This window comes from Pagrus major, chromosome 3 (assembly GCF_040436345.1).
Source record: "Pagrus major chromosome 3, Pma_NU_1.0".
Lineage (NCBI taxonomy): Eukaryota > Metazoa > Chordata > Actinopteri > Spariformes > Sparidae > Pagrus > Pagrus major.
The window spans coordinates 20,993,763-21,007,185 of record NC_133217.1 but is presented as its reverse complement, the minus strand read 5'-3'; the positions used below and the strand labels follow the sequence as shown (position 1 = coordinate 21,007,185).

Here is a 13,423-nt window from a genome sequence, read left to right as displayed (position 1 = left end):
CTCTGTGGAGAAACCATCCTGCAAACAGAGCACCGCAACGCCTGTTCAGCTCACTGATGGATTAAACTGGAGCTCTTATTTTGTTAACACAGAGGTACGTGTATAAAGGCAAAGAGTATTTAGTCAAACTGCCAGTGGTAGAAAGTCCTGTGATGTATTTTAATGTATCTTCCAGTTGCAGAATTAACTGAATAAGAATATGCTGTAGAGGTCAAATGTACCCAGAAATGACTAATTAATGTTTAATGGTTTCATTCAGAGTTTATTTATAAGAGATAACATTCACTATTATTTTTTAAATATAGGCTTTTCTTCTTCTTCTTCTTCTTATTATTATTAGTTGTAGTAGTGGTAGTAGTATAGCAGAGTAATCACATCTGCAAGAAGAAGTTGTAATTACACTGGCGTTAATAGTTTTTGTGGCACCAGTAGCAGCGGCAAAGCAAGACCAATTGATTTGTGTAGCAAATTTCATACATGGGTAGGCCTATAACTACAAATGTAAGATTACGATTAATGTGTGTGTGCGCACGTATGTGCCAGTCAATGTTCACAGAGTTTATTCAGTTTCAGCCATTGTTTTACTTGTGTGTTAAAAACCTTGAACTCTGTCAATGTTTTAATTTCTGATGGTAATGTATTCCACAGTTTGGTGCCTATCACTGCAAAAGATGATTGTCTGAATTTGGTTTTGCATTTCGCTATACTACAATTTCTGCTCGTTGCACCCCTAGTTCTAATTCTACTGTTCTGTTTGTTTATCAATTGGCAGAGTATTTCTGGAGCAAGGTTGTTCACACACTTAAAAATTAGTTTTAAAAATGAAAAGTTTACAAAGCTGTCAAAACCCAGTAAATTGTGTTTCTTGAGAATTTGGCAATGATGCCATCTAGCAGGTTTCTGATCCATTATTTTCAGTGCCTGTTTGTATAAGGATTTTATTGGTGTCATTGTTGTTTGGTTGGCTTGACCCCAGACGGTTATACAGTATGACAAATGTGAAAATATCATGGCATGCATAAATTGTTGTGCTGCCTTAAGAGGTATATATTGTCTTATTAGGCGAAAGCAATTTAAGTTGGTCTTGACAGTTTTGCACAGCTTCTTAACATGTCTATTAAATTTAAGCTGAGAATCTAAAATAACACCTAAAAATGTTAACTCATCTACTTGATCTATCTCTATCTCATCAATCTTTACTCTGGAATTTTCTTTGGCTTTTCTTTTAATTAAAAAGCACATTGATACTGCCTTTTTATAATTTAGAGTCAAATGATTGTTTCTGAGCCACTGGGATACACCAGACATCTCTTCTGATAGAGTTTTGGCTGCCAACTGAGGAGTTTTTGCAGATGCAAATACCACGGTGTCATCCGCATACATTTGGCATCTGGCTCTTTTACAACTATCTGGTAAATCATTAATAAGTAAGCTAAAAAGTAAAGGGCCTAAAATAGAACCTTGTGGAATTCCCATTGAACAAGTCTGGACAGTTGACAGGGCAGAATTGGATCTAACCCACTGCTCTCTATGTTTAAGATATGTATAGAACCAAGCAATTGCCTCATCTGAGAAATTAAATGTTTTGAGTTTGTTAAGGAGAATTTCATGGTTAACAGTATCAAAGGCTTTTTTCAAATCCAAGAATACTGCCACCACTACATTCCTCTCATCTAACAGCTGTTTTATAGTTTCTGTGAGGTAGCAGTTTGCCAACTCTGTTTAGTACCTTGCTCTGAACCCAAATTGTTTGGGGTGCAGTAGGTGTTTATTTTCAAGGTAATCAACAAGTCGTTTAGCAACTGTTTTCTCAAGAACTTTTGAAAGTGTAGGTACGATGGAAATTGGCCTATAATTAGGAAACCAGGTCAGGTGAACCAGACTTGTGAATGGGGAATTGCCTTTTTCCAGGGCTCAGGAAATTCATTACTTCTGATAGAGCAGTTGACCACATGAGTCACTGGCACTTGAACAACAGAACTGTGTTTTTTAATAAATAAAGTATCTAATCCGAAATAATCCTTAGCTTTAGATTGCCTTAACTAAATTATAACTTTACCAATCTCACTTTGATTAACCTCTTTAATATGAAATGAAGTCGAGAGATCTCTCTGTATGTCAATTGGTCAGAAATCAGTCGCCAGTTCCTCTACTGATTTAATAAAAATAGTATTAAATTCTTTCCAAAACATCATTACTAACTGTTCCATTTATATTCAGTTCCACGTTAGATCTTTTCATATTTGATGCCCGATTAGTCAAAATATTTAGATGTTTCCAGAGTGCTGTGCTTTCCCTTTTGAGTCAGCAATTAGTTGCATAAAGTAACAGGTTTTTGCCATAAGCAACTCCTTTGTTACCTTATTTCTTAAGCCTTTGAAAATAAGTGTGTCTGAATTATTTCTTGTTACCAATGACTGTTTAAGTGCGAGATCTCTTTTCTTCATTATTTGGTGAATATCCTTATTTAACCACAGTAAAGCCCTGGAACGTCGTGGTTGTTTCAATTTCTGAATGTATTTCTGCGTCAGATCAGTAAATGTTATCATCGTTGTATCACAAGAGGTGTTTAAATTGTAAGATTGTATAACATCGTCCCAATTAATATTCCGTAACTCATTTTCAAATTGTGTTGTTTTGTTCTTTGGAATACCTGCAAACTCTGGTTTACCATTGCACCAGGATTTTAGACGTTTTTTGGTTAGGTTTCTAACTATTACAACCATATTGTGGTCAGACAGGCCTGTGATTAAATTGTATGTCTTTGTCACTCTCTCAGTTCTATTAGTGAAAACCAAGTCAATAAGTGTTTTGCTGACTTTAGTAAGTCTCGTTGGTCCTTTAATTATTTGCTGAAAATGATGCTTTGAATAGATTGTTTTTAATTTTTGCTTGCTGCCTTTGTCCAACCAGTTTATATTATAGTCTCCCAAGAATATAGTTTCACAGCTACAATTTAGTTGTTTAAGTAGTTCGTCTAGGTCTTGGTAAAATGAGACACCATGTGAGGGAGGATTATATAGGGTTACAATATTAAATTTCATTTTTGTTGACAACACTACATTAATAGCAATACACTCTAAAAGGTGTGTCCAGATTAATTTCAACACATTTAAAACGCTCTCTTATATAAATCATTACTCCACCCCCCCTGCCCATCAATCTATCTTTCCTAAAGCATACATAACCTGGTACATCAGTCATATGTGTTGGGATATTACAGTTAAGCCATGTTTCAGTCAAACATAAATAATCTAAATTGGAGTCTGTTAGTAGGTGTTGAACCTGATCTTGTTTTGAAATAATACTTTGAATGTTTAAGTGTCCTCCTACAATACCCTTTGGTTTGGTCTTTGACTCCCATATCACCTTTGCATGATTTACAGTCTGGAAGAATCTAAATCATCTTAGTTTACCTTCAGCACTACCACTGTGTTTGCAGGATTCACTGATTGCCCGTTTCACTGCATATTTTCTTCCTGTTGTCATGTGTTGGTATGAGCAAGAAGGTTCTGACACTGTTGGTAAACTAAAGTCGACAGCATGAGGAGTGGAATCCCAAGTGTGTTGTTGTGGGTCAGGCAGCAGTTTCAAATGGAGCAGGTCTGTGGGTTCCCTCTCTTCTGTGGAAACATGCTGCACCTGCATTGCCTCAGCTGTATCCAATGTTCTCTGATTGCAACAGCCCTTGGACAAATCACTTATTTGATCATGTGGTCGACTGTTGTCTGGGTGAAAAGTGGAATCACTGCTGGCTTTTGGTAGATCAGTGAACAATGATTCCATGTGGAAAAAGTCCGTTGGTTCTGTCCCTCCAGTGTTGACATGACGCACCAGCGTTGTTTCGGCTGTGTCTAGTTGCACAATCTGAACAGGGTTTAACTTTGTTACTGGACCAGGGTTCAGTTGGATGTCCCCACTTAGTATCAGCAGAACTAGTAGAGTGCTGTAAGCATGCCATTTGTTCCTCTTGGTGATTTGTTTGCTGCCTTTTTCGTTGCTGTATAACTTCTGCCAGAGAATGGAGTAAGTAACTAAATGTCCATGTCCAAAAAAAGTCAATTTTTGTGTGTCATTCAGAGGAGTAGGAAGTCCAGAAGTAGATAACTGGTTTCTAGCCAAACAAAGACCTTGAACAGGTGGAGCAATCAGAAGCCACAGGCAAAGTAACAGTGTCCAAATACATCCATTTTCTCTGTACCTGTTGTTTGAATCTTGACTTGGATTTAGGTGTTTCTTTGAGTTAGAGCATTTTTGTTGAAAAACATTGGTTAAAACTGTTAGAAACTGATAAAAAAAAGTAAAAAATAAGGAGAGGTGTGGAGCCTAACAAACCACACCTGCCTTCGGCAGCCATCTTACAATGCATGTAGCTGCTAAGCTTAAAGCAGCCGTGCACACCCTGTATGAAATGCGTGCACGAGCTCTACTGCAATGTCAAGGATGTAAAAAATATCTCCTCAAATCAATTCGGATTATTCCATAATGGAGCCATTTTATGCTTTTTTTTCGGTTGTTTTTTCAGCTTCAATTAAGTCCTAATCTACTTCAGTTGTTTAGGAGAATGCTGCAACACTGTTTTGCTGGGACGCTCAAGAAATGTTTGTGGACTATGAAACTTGATTTGACTTCCCATCAGCATGGGGGTAAGTGGATAATGACTGGATTTTCTTTTTTGGGTGAACTTTTCCTTTAAATGGCTGATAAATCTTTGATGGTGGACAAGTTATACTGTCTCACAGCATAAATCATCCTATCATCCAATCCCAGTACACTAGCTGCTACTGTAACACACCTAGCAGCAGCAGTTTTAGTATCATTACAAGCAGCTTGGGTAAGAAGTTGTGATAATGTTAGCAGTAGTAGTCGTATTAGTAGTAGTAATGGCAGTATTTGTTGTAGTTGCAGCAGTAGATGTATCAGATGCATTCATAATACCAAAACCTTTATTAGCAGTAGTATACACTATAAGTGCAGCAGTAGTAGTAGTTGGTAAAAACACGGTGAAGCATTAGAGGTATGGGTAAAAGTGATAACGACAAACACGCACTTTGATTATAAGTGATTTCAGGGAGCAGATTGCTGAGCTGCCCAACATCATCATACTTTGGTGAGGGAATTAAACTGTGTCCTCTGTGAGCAGTCGTTGCACTGTTGTCTCCCTCTGGTGTCGATGTAAAATCATTGCAGCTTTCACTGCATTCGGGTTGAAGTGATGCATGACGGACACCAAATGACTAATGCTGTCCATTATTAAGTCTCAAAAAAGCATTACTTAACTCTCATGCCACTTTAATCTTCTCTATATTTTCCAAGTTGAGCAGCTGGACTGAAAAATGAGTACGTGGTGGCTCCTAAAGATTTTGATCCTTACCTTGGCCCTGTCAAGCCCAACCAGGTGCCAGAAGAGAAGGAGGAAAGGACAGAAAGATGATAACCAGATCATCATTAATGAGGCCAAAAGTAAGTGTTTTAAATAGTCATGAAATGTATCTATGCTTTGTCCCACCTTGCCTGAGGTTAGGTTAAATGATTTCTAAGTGATTCATATACATCATTTCTTTAACCATGTTATCACAACAAAAATGTAATTGTATTCAGTCAAATAGAAACGATCTTTACAGGATTTAAAGGAGTATTTGTTAGTTTATAGGAACACTATGATTGACAGCAGAGTTTACACTGCTTGGGACAAAAAATATTTGATCAATTGTCATTCCATGGCTCTTATGACAGTTAAATTATAATCATGCTTAATCTCAAGTACTGTTAGGGTAGCATGGTGGCTCAGTGGTTAACACACAGAAGACCGTTTCATATGGAGTTTGTATATTCTCCCCATGTCTGCATTGTGTCCCTATTTCCTACACGCTGGACCTTTAAATACAGAGCATGGATTTCACTGTATGATGCACAGTGTATGATTGTGTGTATGTGACAATAAATTTGATTTGATTGATTAGACTTGATACTGTGGTGCTGGTTGCAAGCTTCGTAAAGATTCAGTTAACAGCAATAAGAACCCTGATTCAACAAGCAGTCAGCTGTGTCTCTTTGTCTTTTTTTGTCTATTTAATCTTGCCTGTGTGCAGTATCAATTGAACAATGTAAACAATACAGTTCTATATTTGAATCCTCTAATTTGTACAAATTAAAAGTAAAGTTAAGTAAATTTGTGCTGCAAATTGTTGCTCATCTTAAACTTACAAGGAACCTTTAACTGGTTATGAAATAGTCTCAGTTTTAAACTGATGCCTCTATATGACCTACATAAGTAAATTAAACATTAGTGAGAGGATTTGACATTTCTTCATAGTTATTCTTAATGTCTGTCACTGGGTGGGATTTAAAAAAAAAAGAAAAAAGTTTTATAGCAGAGTGCTGAGGATGAATTGAGGAGTCTGGAGGTATCGCTGGGGATACTGCTGTATAGCTTGCCAGACAGCAGCCAAACAACTGACTTATTACTTTATATTTAATGATGGTCTTCTTTCTGAGCTAGTTTATATCTCCCTGTTTTTCACTCATTATTATGATGACATAATATTATTGGGGAATGTTAACGTCATCTTACATTACCTCATTACCATGGAACATGCAAACAGCTGTTTAAAAAAGAAGAATACTATTACAAATGCACACGCTAGCCAGATCAAGATTTTTATGACAGGAGGTGGTGCGTAATAGTTCCTTGTAGCTGCTTTAAGTTTACATGCCAATACCAACAGTATGCAGATATTCTGACAGAAGTTGGTTATGGCTGTTACAATAAACCACTGCAAAAACAGCTTGAAGCCTGTCTATATGGTTATTGGAATGTAAGCCTGCTGTGTTTTGCTTCCTGTACAGCCCTGATCTGCCCGGTCGAGATCATGTTCATTGTAGACAGCTCAGAGAAAGCCAAATCTCTGCTGTTTGAGCGACAGAAGGACTTCATCCTGCGCTTCAGCACTAAGCTCATGCAGCTCCACTCGACTGGCTGGCGTCTGCGGCTGCGCCTGGCTGCTCTGCAGTACAGCAGCACCGTGTCAGTGGAGCACAACTTCAGAGACTGGCAGGACTTGGACGTCTTCCAGAGCCGGGTGGCCTCCATGACCTTCATCGGCCATGGCACCTACTCCTCTTACGCCATCACCAACGCCACCAAGGTGTTTAGCCACGAGACGTCCCCCAGCAGCCTGAGGGTGGCACTGTTGATGACGGTTGGAAATGACCACCCACGCAGCCCCAGTGCTGTGATGGCTGCTGCTGAGGCCAAACAGCACAACATCAGAGTGTTCACCATCAGGTTGACGAACCTGCCCAAGGATGATCCCATGGGTGCAAAACTACGATCCATTGCCAGTGCCCCCCCACAGCAGCATGTCCTCAGCCTCACCGACAGCCATCTGGATGACAAGCTCTTCAGTGAACTGGTCAGATATGTTTGTGTCAGGGTTGCATCAATGCTACAAATCTACTAGCATTCATGATGAGAAAGCAGAAAAATATGCTTGGGATAATATTTAATCATTAAATTCCCATTGAGTTTACAGTTTTTGGTGCCACTTTAGACAAAGTTTATAAAATATCCCGCCTCCTTTACAAATCTTTGTGACAAGTGTTTGATGTCCACATTTGCAAGAAATGTCTTTATTTCAGCTGATATATCAAAACCAGAATTTTTACTTCGTTATGGGCATCGACCCCAGAAATCAAGTATCAGTGGGGCTGTAGTTTTTGTGTAGGTCGGCGTTGATGAGTTCTGCAGAATTGGACCATGACTAACTCTGTCTGTCTTTTTTCTCTCAGAACACAATTGTCAAAACTGGGGTAAGTACTATGAGATTGATTATTTTCATGATCATTTTCTGTGTTATTTTATGTTGTACTTTGATACTGTTCTTACAGTTGCATGAAACACCTTCAAGATGAAATAAACAGTGATAAAACTAAAGATAGATTCACCAAGCTATCAAAGTTAGTCAAAGTAAATGACAAAAATCTAGGCAAAATAGCAAACATACAATTCTTTGTGTCTGCCAGCTCTTGTTTGCTTTATGCATAAGCACACTGTTGATTATTTGGTTTGTATTTTGCTCTTTTCCTCTGTCTTTATTTCAGTGCCCACAGCCAAAGACTTGTCTGTGTGAGAGAGGAGAGAGGGGTCACCCTGGAAGTCCAGTGAGTTTTTTTTGCAGTATATTTGAAATCATCTTGTACTACTTCTTAACCAGCTGTGTTAACATCTGTAACAATAAGTGTTAGACTCCTTTCTTTGTGCACATAAATATTGAACTATCTTATTGTATTGTTTTTCACAGCAAATGTATTACCTGCAATTTTGTTGTTAATTTCCAGTGAATGAGCCAACCAGAGCAGACACTGTTTGCTAATGTACGTGTGTACGTGGATGACTAAAGAATCACTACTAGTCAATGGATGGATGGATGGATGGATGGATGGATATAAACATAGATCTATAGGTTGGTAGGTAGGTAGCTAGTTAGGAAGGTAGGTGGTTAAGTAGGGTGGCTGGTAGGAAGATCTGTGGGTATGTCGGTTGGAAGTTAGGTAGGCCGGTATGGTTGAAAGGTTGGTAAATTAGCCATTTTGTCAGTAGACAGAGCTGATTACGAGCTTTCATTTGATATATATAATTAATTGTGCCACTTGTGTCACTCAAGTGTCACTTTCACCCCTCTGGTGCTCACCCCTGGATGGATTGATAAATCATAATCAGGAATTTTTGACCCAATGGTGGCACTAGACCAACAGTAGGTCTCATTATTGTCTGGAAAATAAAATTGCCAACACTTACCAACATTATGAATTAGTGCTGTCACAGTATCAGATTTTCAGTGGATGATTATTGTGGCCAAAATAATTCACCATAACTATATTATCTCATTATATATAGAAAACATATCTTGACTTTGTTTATTGTGTGTTTTGTCTGTTTATGTCACATGAAGAACATTCATTATCATTTGGAGTCTGGGGAGGTGGCGAGAGAGTCGATGTAACCATCCAGTAAATGTCTATCACTTTGACAGGATGTTGTACAGCAGTAGTAAATCAATGAGTAGCAGCCACCCACTAGATCCATGTCAGACACTACCTAGCTAACAGTTAACTGTTACTGCAGCCTTTTCTTCTTCTTTTTCCATTGTATGGTGGTTGGCAACTAGTGTTAAGGTGCATTACCACCACCTACTATAACAAAGCGAGAACGGAAAGAAACAGAAACAATTTAAGAGATTGGAGACTAAATTATTTACATGATATAATCATATGTTTATTATTAACACAATATTTCATTTTTTAAATATCATGGTTATTGTCAATCCGTTATCGGTGAAACCTCTATGACGAATATCTTGTTCACCTAAATGTACTCATATCGCAATAGATGATCATACCTATAGACGTACCTACCTGGCAATAGCTGCACAAAAAACAATTAGCTACAACCAGAAGTTTGGCCAACCAATCACCTAACAGCCCAGTATCATTAACTGGTCAGGCTGTAATTGAACAAGATAACCATCTATCAGTAAACTTTTCTAAACTTTCTGATAAAAGTTTTTGCAGACTTTTGGGTAATGTGACACTACTTCTGTACCAGCTTACAGGTTGACAGTCTCTTCCTCAGCCACACATAGCCCAGTAAGCCTCACACAGTGGCTTGTTATTCCTGAATAGCTGGGGATTCTCCCCGTCTCAGCACCCGGGCTGGTGGCCTACACAAGCAGGTGCGTCTGGCCTGCATTCAAAGCACTACAGGGAAAAGATGTGAAAGAGCAGGAAATGTTTCCCACAATGCAAGTGTAGCAGGTGGGCCAGCTGAAAGGGCTGTTTCACTGGTAGCACTGCTGAAGAGAAGCAAAGGTCAAGGATGGAAGATTAAACCTGAGCAAACACACAGTCTGCAATGATCTGAGAACCTGCTGCACTGAGGTGGAGGTTTATGTTGGACAGGGGTTACAGACAGGTCACACTGAGAATGACCTACCTCACGTATGCCTATACATACACAGAATCCAAACTAAGGGGGCCCAAATATTTTCATTTGGCACAATCTCTGCCTTTACTTTCATCTAGGGGAGACCAGGCGAGCCGGGGTCTGATGGATTTCAAGGTCCAAAGGGATTTCGCGTAAGTCCACATTGTCTCCGTAATCCAGCGCTGGTAACAGAATGAATCCATGAAGTGTTGTTTGATGTGCTGTTTTGTCTGGACTCGGTCACTGTAGGGGGAACCTGGCATTAATGGACGTCCAGGAATGGAGGGCCTTGAGGTAACCATCAGATATTTTTCTCAACCTTCTCTTGCTTTGGTCACAGGTTTTCAAGCTTTCATGTAAATCTGAGTGCAATATGATATACTGTTATATTCTATTCTGAGAAGCATGGCGGAGGGACAAATAGATTATAGTGACCCTTTAATGTCAGCGTTTTACCTTTAAAAACACTGCACTGTTAAAGCTACTACAAGGAACTTTGCTGTTTCTGGCAGCCGCAACAAAAGATGACAAGGGTGAAACAAATTGAACTCTGTTTTAGTGCTGGGCCAGCACACTACAGAGCAGCTTCTTTCCTCTGAGACACCTGAATTCATCCTCAAAACAGCGTCATGAAAAATGGCTTAAATTTTATTACTTATCTGACCCTGAAAAGTCAGAATCTGTCTTGGTGACAGGCATTAAGACTAACTATATGACTATATAGAAATAGTATAGAATAATCAACTTGCTGATGGTCTCGTTTGCTTATGTAGGTCATATAGAGGCATCAGTATTAAATTGAGACTGTTTCATAACCAGTTAAACATTCCTTGTAGTAAATTATAATAATGCAACCTAGCCAGTAATGGTGTACCAATTTACCAGGCAAAAGTAGATTTAAAGTCTTGTCCTTTAGTTACTCTGACTGATTCTACCTCCTTTCAGGTTTCAGCTTATGTCTCCTTCAAGCTGAATGATGAAAGAACAACAATTTGGGAAAAAACATTAATTAATCTATCGTCTACGCAGTACGTAAAGGAGCCAAGAGGCAATTTGCTTGGCTTAGCATAATGATTGGAAGCAAAGAGAGTGTTTTGATTCAAAAGCTACGTAGTTAGCCTAACAGTTGTTTTTTAGGTGTCAAAGTAGTGGCTACAAACTAGATGTTGAAAGGGTCTGGAACATCCAACAGTGTTTTTACTCACCAAGAGTCTAAAGAAATGATATGGATTCCATCCAACACTTTGAATACTTAATACAATTAGCAACATATTAGTCTATGTGGTCCCATAACATTATGTAGTATTTTGATGTTGGTTGGTTGGTTGACCATTAAAGTGACATGATGGTTGGTGGACAGTCATCTAACTGTTTAATGTAAATTTCATCTTTCTATAGGGTCGACCTGGCAGCAAAGGGGAAAAGGTATGTTTTATTGTTATTGTTTGATATGAGACATTTTTAGATGACAATGTTTATTTGTAATGAATCCCCACTACCACATCCAGGTAGAGAAATATAAAGGAAACATTTGGTAAAGGCAAATTCTTCAGCATATAACAATAATATATGTTAACTATTTTTATGCAGAAGTTGCCTGTGGTCAGATAAGAAAGATTCTTTAAGCTTCACTTACCTGTATCTTGGTTGTATTTTCTAGGGAGAACAGGGTGAATGTGGTGCCCCTGGTAAAAAGGGAGAACAAGTAGGTTTCATAATTGTTTTATTTATTTAATTGCCATGATGACTTTTTTGCTGTGGCCAAGTACTGTATGTGTATATAGTAATATTATATTGATGTCTTTCTTTAGGGTGCAGATGGACCTCCTGGAACCAGAGGACCCAGAGGGGAGCAGGTGAAGTACACTGATATTCTGTTATACACAGAGCCTCAGCAACGGTCTCTCACTAAGTAATCGAGATCAGATCAGTGAGTCAATTCTGGTAACCAGCCACATCAACATGTACAGTGTTTCACAGATGTGGAGCCAAAATCATGAAGTATATGATTCATATTCAAATAATAACTCAAAATTATCAGTAATTTACATTTCATGTCAAAGTTATTACAGGCAACTGTCAGTTTTTGCAACACAGAATCTTGGCTAACATGGAGTTCATTAAAATGTAGGAATTGAAAGAAAAAACAGATAATCTGGAATACAGTTCAGTCAGAAGATACAAACTGTAAACACCATGTCACTTTTTATTGTCTTTTTATTGTATATGTTATGCTAAAATATTTAAATGAGTAGTCTTATATCATTCAACTGAATGTAGATTACAGGGTACGTTCAACATTTTCAAATATGCTTGAAAATCTCATGTCTGTGTGTACAGATCCTGAGTCAGGGTGTGGTTAGCACCGAGTACTTAATAGCAAGTACTGGGTAGCTACCCTTGAAAAAAAATAAAAAATAAATGTCTGTTCTGCTTTTCAGTTTCTAAACGTGACATAAAAATGAATTAGTGCAAACAAAGGCTCATATTTTTGCGAGGCCGTTGCTCGTCTGGCTGCCTTCTAGGATTTTTTTTCATTTGCCAGGAGTCACGACCTGTTACGTCACTCATCAATACAACAGTGAGCTGGAGAGCTAGCGTGCATGACTAGCATGTCACAGCAGCAGTCACCAGTGCAGAAGAGGGACCGCAGAAAACAGTTAAAAGTGTGGCTTCACTTTGTAAAAGAAAAACACAACAAGTCAGGTTGCACTTCAAATCTGACAAACATTTAAGGCAGCAAGGCATCGATGTGAACAATTGTATCGCGTTTGACGTCTCCGAGTCGAGAGCGTCAGCCTCAGCCAGCACCGGTACATCGCAAGCACCTGCAGTAGCGCAGGGGACAGCAAGCCGCGTCACACCGTTCACTCTGAACTGCATTAAAAAGGAATGATGACCAAAGACAAAACTGTGCAGTGTCACAGAGCAGTTAGGTGTTGTGCACTGCCACTGATACACTTATGTTCCAACATTTTGAGTGTGGGTTTATGTAAGAAATATTCCACGTGTATGTCCACCTAAAACCACAAAAAGTTGTTTTGACATTTCTCTTTGTCTACAGGTTAAACAAACAAGATTCCACGTGTAAATCAATGAGCTGCAGAGGTATTGGCAGGTGTAATATTTTTGGATAGAGCCAGACTAGCTGTTTCCCCCTGCCTACAGTCTTTATGCTAAGCTAGGCTAACTACATCCTGACTCCAGCTCTGTACTTGACAGAGAGACTTGAGGCTGATCGGATGATCTCACCTTACTCTCAGAAAGAAACTGATTAAGTGCATTTCCCAAAATATTGACCTGTCCAAGTGTGTGGTTCATTTTGATTCAACCTAGTAGAATGGACTCTCAGATTTACTGGTTTACTGTTGTGTCCTGTCCTGTCCTGTAGCAGGCAACCTTAAATGTAAATGTTTCGTTTACAAGCCTGATATTACC

At 38.7% G+C, this 13,423-nt stretch overlaps 1 protein-coding gene across 1 annotated transcript in view; it reads left to right on the top strand.

The window, feature by feature from the left end:
• The first annotated feature begins 4,595 nt into the window (after window positions 1-4,595).
• Window positions 4,596-13,423, top strand: part of col28a1a (collagen, type XXVIII, alpha 1a) — a 41,656-nt gene continuing 32,828 nt past the window's right edge. Inside the window, exons 1-10 of the mRNA XM_073462856.1 lie at window positions 4,596-4,646; window positions 5,317-5,463; window positions 6,850-7,415; window positions 7,792-7,812; window positions 8,104-8,163; window positions 10,084-10,137; window positions 10,235-10,279; window positions 11,384-11,410; window positions 11,646-11,690; window positions 11,797-11,841. Coding sequence (XP_073318957.1) covers window positions 5,337-5,463; window positions 6,850-7,415; window positions 7,792-7,812; window positions 8,104-8,163; window positions 10,084-10,137; window positions 10,235-10,279; window positions 11,384-11,410; window positions 11,646-11,690; window positions 11,797-11,841 — 990 coding nt within the window. The 5' untranslated portion in view covers window positions 4,596-4,646; window positions 5,317-5,336. The remainder of the gene's footprint in view (window positions 4,647-5,316; window positions 5,464-6,849; window positions 7,416-7,791; window positions 7,813-8,103; window positions 8,164-10,083; window positions 10,138-10,234; window positions 10,280-11,383; window positions 11,411-11,645; window positions 11,691-11,796; window positions 11,842-13,423) is intronic.